The following is a 12,186-nucleotide window of genomic DNA, read 5'->3' on the forward strand; positions in this document are numbered from 1 at the left end:
GATTAGTAACACTTCTCTCCTCTTTCAGGGCGGATGGGCGCCGCTGGTCGCTGGCATCGCTGCCATCCTCTGGATATGGAACCAACACTCCCAGCTCCACAGTCTCAGTAAGTAGCGCTGACTGCTGTGGGCGATGCCGCAGCCTGACGCTGGACGGCCGGGTCACCTCCGGCCACCGGCTGCTGCGTGACCGAAAGATACCCGGTGCTCATGTACATACCTGAGGGCCCAGGCTTAGGCGCACCAATCAGACAGAATACGAGTCTTCTCCTCCGCTGTGTGCGGTTCGTACAGGAGGCGGAATCAGATGTGTAATGCGGATGCGGGAAATCACATTTCTGCTGGTTCCTACCTCATCAGGTGACATGTCAGAAGCGCTGGTTTACACGTCGGCGCCGTGTGCACATCTGCCGCGAGGAGCGGGATGAACGTTCAGCTTACAACAATATGGAAGGTCAGCGGTAACAATGATGGCGCCTCGTGGGGAATACGGCCCCATGTCCGCCAGCTAAAGGGAATTGTGGAATCCGCAGCGGATTGTGCCCATGGGGAATCATTGCCATCCGCCGGTCCATTACATTGATTTTTGCACCCGCGGATGGCATTTTAAAAGAATTGCGTTTTTCACACGCCGCGGGACCCGACCCGGGCCCCTGCAGAGACGAACGCGTACTCACCCGCGCCCGGCGGCCCCGGCTCTTTCATGTGCCGGCAGCCGGCGCATGCGCAGACCAGAGTTGGCGGCCGGGTGAGTGACGTATCTCTGCGAGCCCCGCACAAAAATAGGACATGCCACGGTTTGTTTGCCGCGCGAGATTTCGCGTGGCCAAACCGCGGCCGTCTGCATAGGAGTGCGTTTTGTAATGCACTCCTATGCAGGCTTTGAGCCGCGGAAATCCCGCCGCGGGATTTCCGCCCGTGTGCAGGCGGCCTAAAGCAAATCTGCGCGGAATGTGTCGCGGAAATCCGTGGCAGATTCTGAGCGAATTGTATTTTTCAAGGGGACATGAGGCCTTAGTGTCCTGCCAGAGTTCACGAGCTCCCTATCCCAGGATAAAGGTCACATCGCACTGTTAGCCGAAGGTCCGTTTACAGGATAAAGGTCACATCGCACTGTTAGCTAAAGGTCCGTTTACAGGATAAAGGGCACATCGCACTGTTAGCCAAAGGCCCGTTTACAGGATAAAGGTCACATCGCACTGTTAGCCGAAGGCCGTTTACAGGATAAAGGTCACATCGCACTGTTAGCTGAAGGCCGTTTACAGGATAAAGGGCACATCGCACTGTTAGCTGAAGGCCCGTTTACAGGATAAAGGTCACATCGCACTGTTAGCTAAAGGCCCGTTTACAGGATAAAGGTCACATCGCACTGTTAGCTAAAGGCCCGTTTATAGGATAAAGGTCACACCGCACTGTTAGCTGAAGGCCCGTTTACAGGATAAAGGTCACATCGCACTGTTAGCTAAAGGTCCGTTTACAGGATAAAGGGCACATCGCACTGTTAGCTGAAGGCCCGTTTACAGGATAAAGGTCACATTGCACTGTTAGCCGAAGGCCGTTTACAGGATAAAGGTCACATCGCACTGTTAGCCGAAGGCCGTTTACAGGATAAAGGTCACATCGCACTGTTAGCTGAAGGCCCGTTTACAGGATAAAGGTCACATCGCACTGTTAGCTAAAGGCCCGTTTATAGGATAAAGGTCACACCGCACTGTTAGCTGAAGGCCCGTTTACAGGATAAAGGTCACATCGCACTGTTAGCTAAAGGTCCGTTTACAGGATAAAGGGCACATCGCACTGTTAGCTGAAGGCCCGTTTACAGGATAAAGGTCACATCGCACTGTTAGCTGAAGGCCCGTTTACAGGATAAAGGGCACATCGCACTGTTAGCTTAAGGCCGTTTACAGGATAAAGGTCACATCCCACTGTTAGCTAAAGGGCCGTTTATAGGATAAAGGTCACATCGCACTGTTAGCTGAAGGCCCGTTTACAGGATAAAGGTCACATCGCACTGTTAGCTAAAGGTCCGTTTACAGGATAAAGGTCACATCGCACTGTTAGCTGAAGGCCCGTTTACAGGATAAAGGTCACATCGCACTGTTAGCTAAAGGTCCGTTTACAGGATAAAGGTCACATCGCACTGTTAGCCGAAGGCCGTTTACAGGATAAAGGGCACATCGCACTGTTAGCCGAAGGCCGTTTACAGGATAAAGGGCACATCGCACTGTTAGCTGAAGGCCGTTTACAGGATAAAGGTCACATACCACTGTTAGCTAAAGGTCCGTTTACAGGATAAAGGTCACATCGCACTGTTAGCTGAAGGCCCGTTTACAGGATAAAGGTCACATCGCACTGTTAGCTAAAGGCCCGTTTATAGGATAAAGGTCACACCGCACTGTTAGCTGAAGGCCCGTTTACAGGATAAAGGTCACATCGCACTGTTAGCTAAAGGTCCGTTTACAGGATAAAGGGCACATCGCACTGTTAGCTGAAGGCCCGTTTACAGGATAAAGGTCACATCGCACTGTTAGCTGAAGGCCCGTTTACAGGATAAAGGGCACATCGCACTGTTAGCTTAAGGCCGTTTACAGGATAAAGGTCACATCCCACTGTTAGCTAAAGGTCCGTTTACAGGATAAAGGGCACATCGCACTGTTAGCTGAAGGCCGTTTACAGGATAAAGGTCACATCGCACTGTTAGCTGAAGGCCCATTTACAGGATAAAGGTCACATCGCACTGTTAGCTGAAGGCCGTTTATAGGATAAAGGTCACATCGCACTGTTAGCTGAAGGCCCGTTTACAGGATAAAGGTCACATCGCACTGTTAGCTAAAGGTCCGTTTACAGGATAAAGGGCACATCGCACTGTTAGCTGAAGGCCCGTTTACAGGATAAAGGTCACATCGCACTGTTAGCTGAAGGCCCGTTTACAGGATAAAGGTCACATCGCACTGTTAGCTAAAGGTCTGTTTACAGGATAAAGGGCACATCGCACTGTTAGCTGAAGGCCCGTTTACAGGATAAAGGTCACATCGCACTGTTAGCTGAAGGCCCGTTTACAGGATAAAGGGCACATCGCACTGTTAGCTTAAGGCCGTTTACAGGATAAAGGTCACATCCCACTGTTAGCTAAAGGTCCGTTTACAGGATAAAGGGCACATCGCACTGTTAGCTGAAGGCCGTTTACAGGATAAAGGTCACATCGCACTGTTAGCTGAAGGCCCATTTACAGGATAAAGGTCACATCGCACTGTTAGCTGAAGGCCGTTTATAGGATAAAGGTCACATCGCACTGTTAGCTGAAGGCCCGTTTACAGGATAAAGGTCACATCGCACTGTTAGCTAAAGGTCCGTTTACAGGATAAAGGGCACATCGCACTGTTAGCTGAAGGCCCGTTTACAGGATAAAGGTCACATCGCACTGTTAGCTGAAGGCCCGTTTACAGGATAAAGGTCACATCGCACTGTTAGCTAAAGGCCCGTTTATAGGATAAAGGTCACACCGCACTGTTAGCTGAAGGCCCGTTTACAGGATAAAGGTCACATCGCACTGTTAGCTAAAGGTCCGTTTACAGGATAAAGGGCACATCGCACTGTTAGCTGAAGGCCCGTTTACAGGATAAAGGTCACATCGCACTGTTAGCTGAAGGCCCGTTTACAGGATAAAGGGCACATCGCACTGTTAGCTTAAGGCCGTTTACAGGATAAAGGTCACATCCCACTGTTAGCTAAAGGTCCGTTTACAGGATAAAGGGCACATCGCACTGTTAGCTGAAGGCCGTTTACAGGATAAAGGTCACATCGCACTGTTAGCTGAAGGCCCATTTACAGGATAAAGGTCACATCGCACTGTTAGCTGAAGGCCGTTTATAGGATAAAGGTCACATCGCACTGTTAGCTGAAGGCCCGTTTACAGGATAAAGGTCACATCGCACTGTTAGCTAAAGGTCCGTTTACAGGATAAAGGGCACATCGCACTGTTAGCTGAAGGCCCGTTTACAGGATAAAGGTCACATCGCACTGTTAGCTGAAGGCCCGTTTACAGGATAAAGGTCACATCGCACTGTTAGCTAAAGGTCTGTTTACAGGATAAAGGGCACATCGCACTGTTAGCTGAAGGCCCGTTTACAGGATAAAGGTCACATCGCACTGTTAGCTGAAGGCCCGTTTACAGGATAAAGGGCACATCGCACTGTTAGCTTAAGGCCGTTTACAGGATAAAGGTCACATCCCACTGTTAGCTAAAGGTCCGTTTACAGGATAAAGGGCACATCGCACTGTTAGCTGAAGGCCGTTTACAGGATAAAGGTCACATCGCACTGTTAGCTGAAGGCCCATTTACAGGATAAAGGTCACATCGCACTGTTAGCTGAAGGCCGTTTATAGGATAAAGGTCACATCGCACTGTTAGCTGAAGGCCCGTTTACAGGATAAAGGTCACATCGCACTGTTAGCTAAAGGTCCGTTTACAGGATAAAGGGCACATCGCACTGTTAGCTGAAGGCCCGTTTACAGGATAAAGGTCACATCGCACTGTTAGCTGAAGGCCCGTTTACAGGATAAAGGTCACATCGCACTGTTAGCTAAAGGTCCGTTTACAGGATAAAGGGCACATCGCACTGTTAGCTGAAGGCCCGTTTACAGGATAAAGGTCACATCGCACTGTTAGCTGAAGGCCCGTTTACACACAACGAATAGCGCTTGAAATTCGTTCAAACTATGTCATTTGAGTGACAATCGTTGCGTGTAAATACTGCAATCGTTAGCTTTTCGGCCAAACGATGATTTTTAGTTTAGCTGGCCAGCTGATGGCACCCTGTGATTCTCTGCAGGAGCGCTAATAACATTGTATTCAGCTGCTGTCTCACAGAGAACAATGTAGCTGTAAGCAGATAACAGACCACCCACTGTTATCTGCATACAGGGAAGGGAGGCTTCATTAATATGCAAATGAAGCTAATGAGCTTCTAAGAGGCATTAACGCCCATCAGTATGGATGCAAAATGATCGCTTAAACTGTATTTGAGCGAATTTTGAGTGATCATCTTTGCGTGTAAATGAGGCTTTAGAGCTTACATGTTACCAGGAGCGTCACTGCGGGTCAGCAAGCAGGCCAAACAGTGCTAGGAGTATATTCTTCAGTAGACCAACGGGTATAACCCCTCCTCATCCGTCACCAATGGTTCCCTTACTTTTAGGGCAATCCCACAGATTGACGGGACCCTCCCCCCCCCCCCCCCCCCCCTCATCCGTCACCAATGGTTCCCTCACTTCTAGGGATCCTACAGATGGGACCCCTCCTCATCTATCACCAAAGGTTCCCTCATTTCTAGGGATCCCACAGATGGGACCCCCTCCTCATCAGTCACCGAAGGTTCCCACACTACTAGGGGTTCCACAGTTGGGACCCCTTCTCATCTATCACCAAAGGTTCCCTCACTTCTAGGGGTCCTACAGATGGGATGCCCCCTCATCTATCACCAAAGGTCCCCTCATCCGTCACCAAAGGTTCCCTCACTTTTAGGGGGGTCCCACAGATGGGACCCCTCCTCATCCGTCACCAAAGGTTCCCTCACTTCTAGGGGTCCTACAGATGGGACCCCTGCTCATCTATCACCAAAGGTCACCTCACTTCGGCAGTCCTACAGATGGCACCCCTCCTCATCCGTCACCAATGGTTCCCTTACTTCTCGGGGTCCCACAGATGGAACCCCACCTCATCCGTCACCAAAGGTTCTCCTCACTTCTAGAGGTCCTACAGATGGGACCCCTCCTCACCTATCACCAAAGGTTCCCTCACTTTTAGGGGGGTCCCTCAGATGGGACCCTTCCTCTTCCATCACCAAAGGTTCCCTCACTTTTAGGGTTCCTACAGATGGGACCTCCCCCTCATCCGTCACCAATAGTTCCCTTACTTCTAGGTGTTCCACAGATGGGACCTCCCCCTCATCCGTCACCAATAGTTCCCTTACTTCTAGGGGTCCCACAGATGGGACCCCTCCTCATCCGTCACCAAAGTCCCCTCACTTATAGCAGTCCCACAGATTAATGGGACCCTTATCCGTCACCAAAGGTTCCCTCACTTTTAGGGGGTCCCACAGATGGGACCCCTCCTGATCCGTCACCAAAGGTCCAACAGATGGGATCCCTCCTCATCTATCACCAATGGTTCCCTCACTTCTAGGGGTCCCGCAGATGGGACCCCTCCTCATCCGTCACCAAAGGTTCCCTCACTTTTACGGGTCCCACAGATGGGACCCCTCCTCATCCGTCACCAAAGGTTCCCTCACTTTTACGGGTCCCACAGATGGGACCCCTCCTCATCCGTCACCAAAGGTTCCCCTCACTTCTAGGGGTCCTACAGATGGGACCCCTCCTCATCCATCACCAATGGTTCCCCTCACTTCTAGGGGTCCTACAGATGGGACCCCTCCTCATCCGTCACCAAAGGTTCCCTCGCTTCTAGGGGTCCCACAGATAGGACCCCTCCTCATCCGTCACCAAAGGTTCCCTCGCTTCTAGGGGTCCCACAGATAGGACCCCTCCTCATCCATCACCAATGGTTCCCCCGCTTCTAGCGGTCCCACAGATGGGACCCCTCTTCATCCATCACCAAAGGTTCCCCCACCTCTAGGGGTCCCACAGATGGGACCCCTCCTCATCCGTCACCAAAGGTTCCCTCACTTTTACGGGTCCCACAGATGGGATCCCTCCTCATCCGTCACCAAAGGTTCCCTCACTTTTACGGGTCCCACAGATGGGACCCCTCCTCATCTGTCACCAAAGGTTCCCTCGCTTCTAGGGGTCCAACAGATAGGACCCCTCCCCATCCGTCACCAATGGTTCCCCCACCTCTAGGGGTCCCACAGATGGGACCCCTCCTCATCCATCACCAATTGTTCCCCCACCTCTAGGGGTCCCACAGATGGGACCCCTCCTCATCTGTCACCAAAGGTTCCCTCGCTTCTAGGGGTCCAACAAATAGGACCCCTCCTCATCCATCGCCAATGGTTCCCCCACCTCTAGGGGTCCCGCAGATGGGACCCCTCCTCATCCATCACCAATGGTTCCCCCAGCTCTAGGGGTCCCGCAGATGGGACCCCTCCTCATCCATCACCAATGGTTCCCCCACCTCTAGGGGTCCCATAGATGGGATCCCTCCTCATCCGTCACCAAAGGTTCCCTCACTTTTACGGGTCCCACAGATGGGACCCCTCCTCATCCATCACCAATGGTTCCCCCACCTCTAGGGGTCCCATAGATGGGATCCCTCCTCATCCGTCACCAAAGGTTCCCTCACTTTTACGGGTCCCACAGATGGGACCCCTCCTCATCCATCACCAATGGTTCCCCCACCTCTAGGGGTCCCACAGATGGGACCCCTCCTCATCCATCACCAATGGTTCCCCCACCTCTAGGGGTCCCACAGATGGGACCCCTCCTGATATGGCTTCCCCGTCTGTAGTGCAGATCAGCACTTGGTCAGTAATGTTGACACCTCTTTGTTTGTAAACTAAAACTCCTTTTCCTAGAAATCAGCCTGACTTCCTACCGCAGACAAGAGGCGCCTCAAGTCCATCATCTTGACTTCTCTTCTGAGCTGCAGATTTGATTGACCTCCGGCCCGTTCACACGTAACGATCATCGCTCCAACTTTGTTCAGTGTGACTGCGATAAAGCGGCTCATTATGCGTTGGCGGTTGTTTGACTTCAGTCATCTTTGTAAGCCTCGCCACATCGTGTAAACCGTGTAAACGCTTCCATAAGAAGTGAGCCGCGAGCCGACACAGGACTCCGACTACTCTGCACGAGCGCTGGCGACCTTAGCGCTGCTGACCTCGGCGCTCGTGCAGTCGGCCTTGTAAGAGGGCCTTTATACACCTCTCTCTGGAGAGGCCGGCGTCTCGTCTGCTGGGTCATCGGTCCGGATATTCCTGACTGAAGGCATTGAAATCTAAATAATTGGACATTCAGTGTTTTCCTGCAGTAGAAAGTGGAAGATCTCTGCCAGAGGCGGCTGTGAGATCCTCGGTGTGTCCATGTCATGAGGCGGCTGTGAGATCCTCGGTGTGTCCATGTCATGAGGCGGCTGTGAGATCCTCAGTGTGTCCATGTCATGAGGCGGCTGTGAGATCCTCGGTGTGTCCATGTCATGAGGCGGCTGTGAGATCCTCGGTGTGTCCATGTCATGAGGCGGCTGTGAGATCCTCGGTGTGTCCATGTCATGAGGCGGCTGTGAGATCCTCGGTGTGTCCATGTCATGAGGCGGCTGTGAGATCCTCGGTGTGTCCATGTCATGAGGCGGCTGTGAGATCCTCGGTGTGTCCATGTCATGAGGCGGCTGTGAGATCCTCGGTGTGTCCATGTCATGAGGCGGCTGTGAGATCCTCGGTGTGTCCATGTCATGAGGCGGCTGTGAGATCCTCGGTGTGTCCATGTCATGAGGCGGCTGTGAGATCCTCGGTGTGTCCATGTCATGAGGCGGCTGTGAGATCCTCGGTGTGTCCATGTCATGAGGCGGCTGTGAGATCCTCGGTGTGTCCATGTCATGAGGCGGCTGTGAGATCCTCGGTGTGTCCATGTCATGAGGCGGCTGTGAGATCCTCGGTGTGACCGTGTCAGAAGGCGGCTGTGAGGTCGTGTCACGACGCGGCTGTGAGATCGTGTCACGAGGCGGCTGTGAGGTCGTGTCACGAGCCGGCTGTGAGGTCGTGTCACGAGCCGGCTGTGAGGTCGTGTCACGAGGCGGCTGTGAGATCGTGTCACGAGGCGGCTGTGAGATCCTCGGTGTGTCCATGTCACGAGGCGGCTGTGAGATCCTCGGTGTGACCGTGTCACGAGGCGGCTGTGAGATCCTCGGTGTGTCCATGTCATGAGGCGGCTGTGAGATCCTCGGTGTGACCGTGTCAGAAGGTGGCTGTGAGATCCTCGGTGTGATCGTGTCATGAGGCGGCTGTGAGATCCTCGGTGTGACCGTGTCATGATGCAGCTGTAAGATCCTCGGTGTGGCCGTGGCACGAGGCGGCTGTGAGATCTTCGGTGTGATCGTGTCAGAAGGTGGCTGTGAGATCCTCGTTGTGACCGTGTCAGAAGGCGGCTGTGAGATCCTCGGTGTGACCGTGTCATGATGCAGCTGTAAGATCCTCGGTGTGGCCGTGGCACGAGGCGGCTGTGAGATCCTCGGTGTGGCCGTGGCACGAGGCGGCTGTGAGACCCTCGGTGCGGCCGTGGCACGACGCGGCTGTGAGACCCTCGGTGCGACCGTGTCACGAGGCGGCTGTGAGACCCTCGGTGTGGCCGTGGCACGAGGCGGCTGTGAGATCCTCGGTGTGGCCGTTGCACGAGGCGGCTGTGAGATCCTCGGTGTGGCCGTGGCACGAGGCGGCTGTGAGATCCTCGGTGTGACCGTGGCACGAGGCGGCTGTGAGATCCTCGGTGTGACCGTGGCACGAGGCGGCTGTGAGATCCTCGGTGTGGCCGTGGCACGAGGCGGCTGTGAGATCCTCGGTGTGGCCGTGGCACGAGGCGGCTGTGAGATCCTCGGTGTGACCGTGGCACGAGGCGGCTGTGAGATCCTCGGTGTGGCCGTGGCACGAGGCGGCTGTGAGATCCTCGGTGTGGCCGTTGCACGAGGCGGCTGTGAGATCCTCGGTGTGGCCGTGGCACGAGGCGGCTGTGAGATCCTCGGTGTGACCGTGGCACGAGGCGGCTGTGAGATCCTCGGTGTGACCGTGGCACGAGGCGGCTGTGAGATCCTCGGTGTGGCCGTGGCACGAGGCGGCTGTGAGATCCTCGGTGTGGCCGTGGCACGAGGCGGCTGTGAGATCCTCGGTGTGGCCGTGGCACGAGGCGGCTGTGAGATCCTCGGTGTGACCGTGGCACGAGGCGGCTGTGAGATCCTCGGTGTGACCGTGGCACGAGGCGGCTGTGAGATCCTCGGTGTGACCGTGGCACGAGGCGGCTGTGAGATCCTCGGTGTGACCGTGTCAGAAGGCGGCTGTGAGATCCTCGGTGTGGCCGTGGCACGAGGCGGCTGTGAGATCCTCGGTGTGGCCGTGGCACGAGGCGGCTGTGAGATCCTCGGTGTGGCCGTGGCACGAGGCTGCTGTGAGATCCTCGGTGTGGCCGTGGCCTGAGTGTCTTGTGTGTTTCTGCCCGCAGTCGTCCTGCTCGTCTCAGGAGAAGCTCCACCAGCTGCCATTTCAGCCGACGGCGGACGAGCTGCACTTCCTGACCAAACACTTCAGCACCGAGAACATTACCGATGAGGAAGGACGTCAGTCTCCAGCCATGCGTCCGCGCTCCCGCAGCCTCAGGTGAGGGTCTCCACTGGCCTCCTGCCATGATCCTGTGATAGCGCCGACAGCCATCTTCACACTGCTGACCTTTGCCCGCTGCCGTGACCCCTGCGGAGCGCAGTCAGTCCAGGCTGAGACTTCGTCTCTCCTGGATACATGGTCCAGCGGGGCCGGAGCACCCAGTCATACACGGCCGATATCTGGGCTTCTGGGGACTCCCCGTCTTATCAGGTCAGGCCGGCGCTCCCCAGAAGGCCATGTACTGGACTGTCATCACCAGGGGAAGCAATTACTGTTTGCACACATGTCGTCCATAAATGGGCCCCAGAGCAAGACTTCCTGCACCCCCTTCCTCAGGACTACCTGTTGAGCATATTCCAGGGGGTCTTAATTAAAGGTGTTGTCCACCTCCATGCTATGGATGACCTCTCCTCAATAGCTGATCCACAGGGTCCGCCGCTCGGGACCCCAGCCTGCTGTCGGAGTGCGTGGAGCAGACCGCTCTGTCCGCAGGGGCTGGGTTGGAATTGCAATGAACTAAATGGGAGCTGCACCAGGGCCGGCTGAAGTGTGTCTGGGGTCCTTAATTGTGAACCCCACGGATCATCAGTGTAGGGGAGGAGACCCCTTTAACTCAGGGACATGCGCTGAGCGGCCATGAAGCTGTGGATGTTCAGTCGCCTCAATCACCGTTCCAACCTGATCCCTGTGATCCCTGGATGATTCCAATAATAATCTGCTGTAAACTGGGATTATGAGCTGTGAAGCATCTGCCCGTTGTACCACCGCAGTGCTATATGTCCTCCGGGACCCCATCGTCCAGTCCTTTATTAGTGGCCATGCAGGGGTCGGAGGGTGTGCGCGACGCTCTGCAGAATAGGCTGCGGATTCTATACCGCTCGCTTGTTTCCCAGAGGCTTCTCCTTTCCAGGCGGTTTTCCATGCAGCTGATTTGCATCCCGCTCTGATGGCTGCAGATGAAGGCTGACGGCCCTTCCCGCTCCCGCCTGTTGGGGGAGCTGCAGTCCGTGCCCCTGCTGCAATGCATTAGATGAAATGCCTTGTGCGACTCCTTGCACTGTCGTCAGGTGATGAGCGCTGGCAGCGGTGCCATGGATGGAAGCGTTCCGTGTAATGAGTCGGACAGATGGGTTGTAGACACGTATCCTCTGTGCCACGCGTGGCCTGAAAACAACCGGCTCGGCTGAGAAACCCGTTCCAGGACCTTCACTAAAGGGTTAAATAGCGGCTGATGCCCGGACTGAGGAGGGAAGGTGTAAGTAGATGTGGGCACGGACCCCTCATGCCATGCTGAATATGTGAACGATTAGGATCTAGTCGCTGCCAATGGGCGGAGCCTGAAGCTGCCGCGTCCCTGCAGACTTCTATCCTGGGAGCAGCAGTAGCCAGTGGTCAGCGGGATGTGACGGGCTGGACTGTGGCTCCGTGGCCGCTCCGTTCTTCTCCGTGTGTCTTGGTGACTGGCATCCTTGCAGCGGCACTTCTATGTGGCGCGGTCACTACGTTCCATCACCCCCTCGGCCCGTATAGCATGCAGTCAGCGTATGTCACCCTCACAGCTCTGGAGATGCAGCGTTGCACAGGAGTACATATGAGCGCCGCCTCCATCAGCGGGCAGTGTAATAACCGCGCCGCCATCGTGCCCGGCTCACAACCAGCAACTGCCGTATTCATCCATGCAGCGGATTCATAAGTCTGACCTCCAGTCTGCTAGTCAGAGGCTCTCCATGTCTGTATACTCCCCTGCATACATTTATGCTGCCCCACATGTACCTTATACTCGTGCCCCCTAGACCGGCGGCGGGCCCGCGCCCCCTAGACCGGCGGGCCCGCGCCCCCTAGACCGGCGGGCCCGCGCCCCCTAGAC

General features: G+C 55.0%; 1 protein-coding gene across 2 annotated transcripts in view; it reads left to right on the plus strand.

Moving 5' to 3' along the window:
• The window catches only part of MAST2 (microtubule associated serine/threonine kinase 2), a 199,379-nt gene that overhangs the window by 153,128 nt on the left and 34,065 nt on the right, over positions 1-12,186 (plus strand). For both annotated transcript variants that reach the window (XM_066598027.1, XM_066598028.1), the window contains 2 exons: positions 29-107; positions 10,162-10,316. In XM_066598027.1, the coding sequence (XP_066454124.1) occupies positions 29-107; positions 10,162-10,316 (234 nt within the window). The remainder of the gene's footprint in view (positions 1-28; positions 108-10,161; positions 10,317-12,186) is intronic.

Source organism: Eleutherodactylus coqui, chromosome 3 (genome assembly GCF_035609145.1).
Source record: "Eleutherodactylus coqui strain aEleCoq1 chromosome 3, aEleCoq1.hap1, whole genome shotgun sequence".
NCBI classification, from domain to species: Eukaryota; Metazoa; Chordata; class Amphibia; order Anura; family Eleutherodactylidae; genus Eleutherodactylus; species Eleutherodactylus coqui.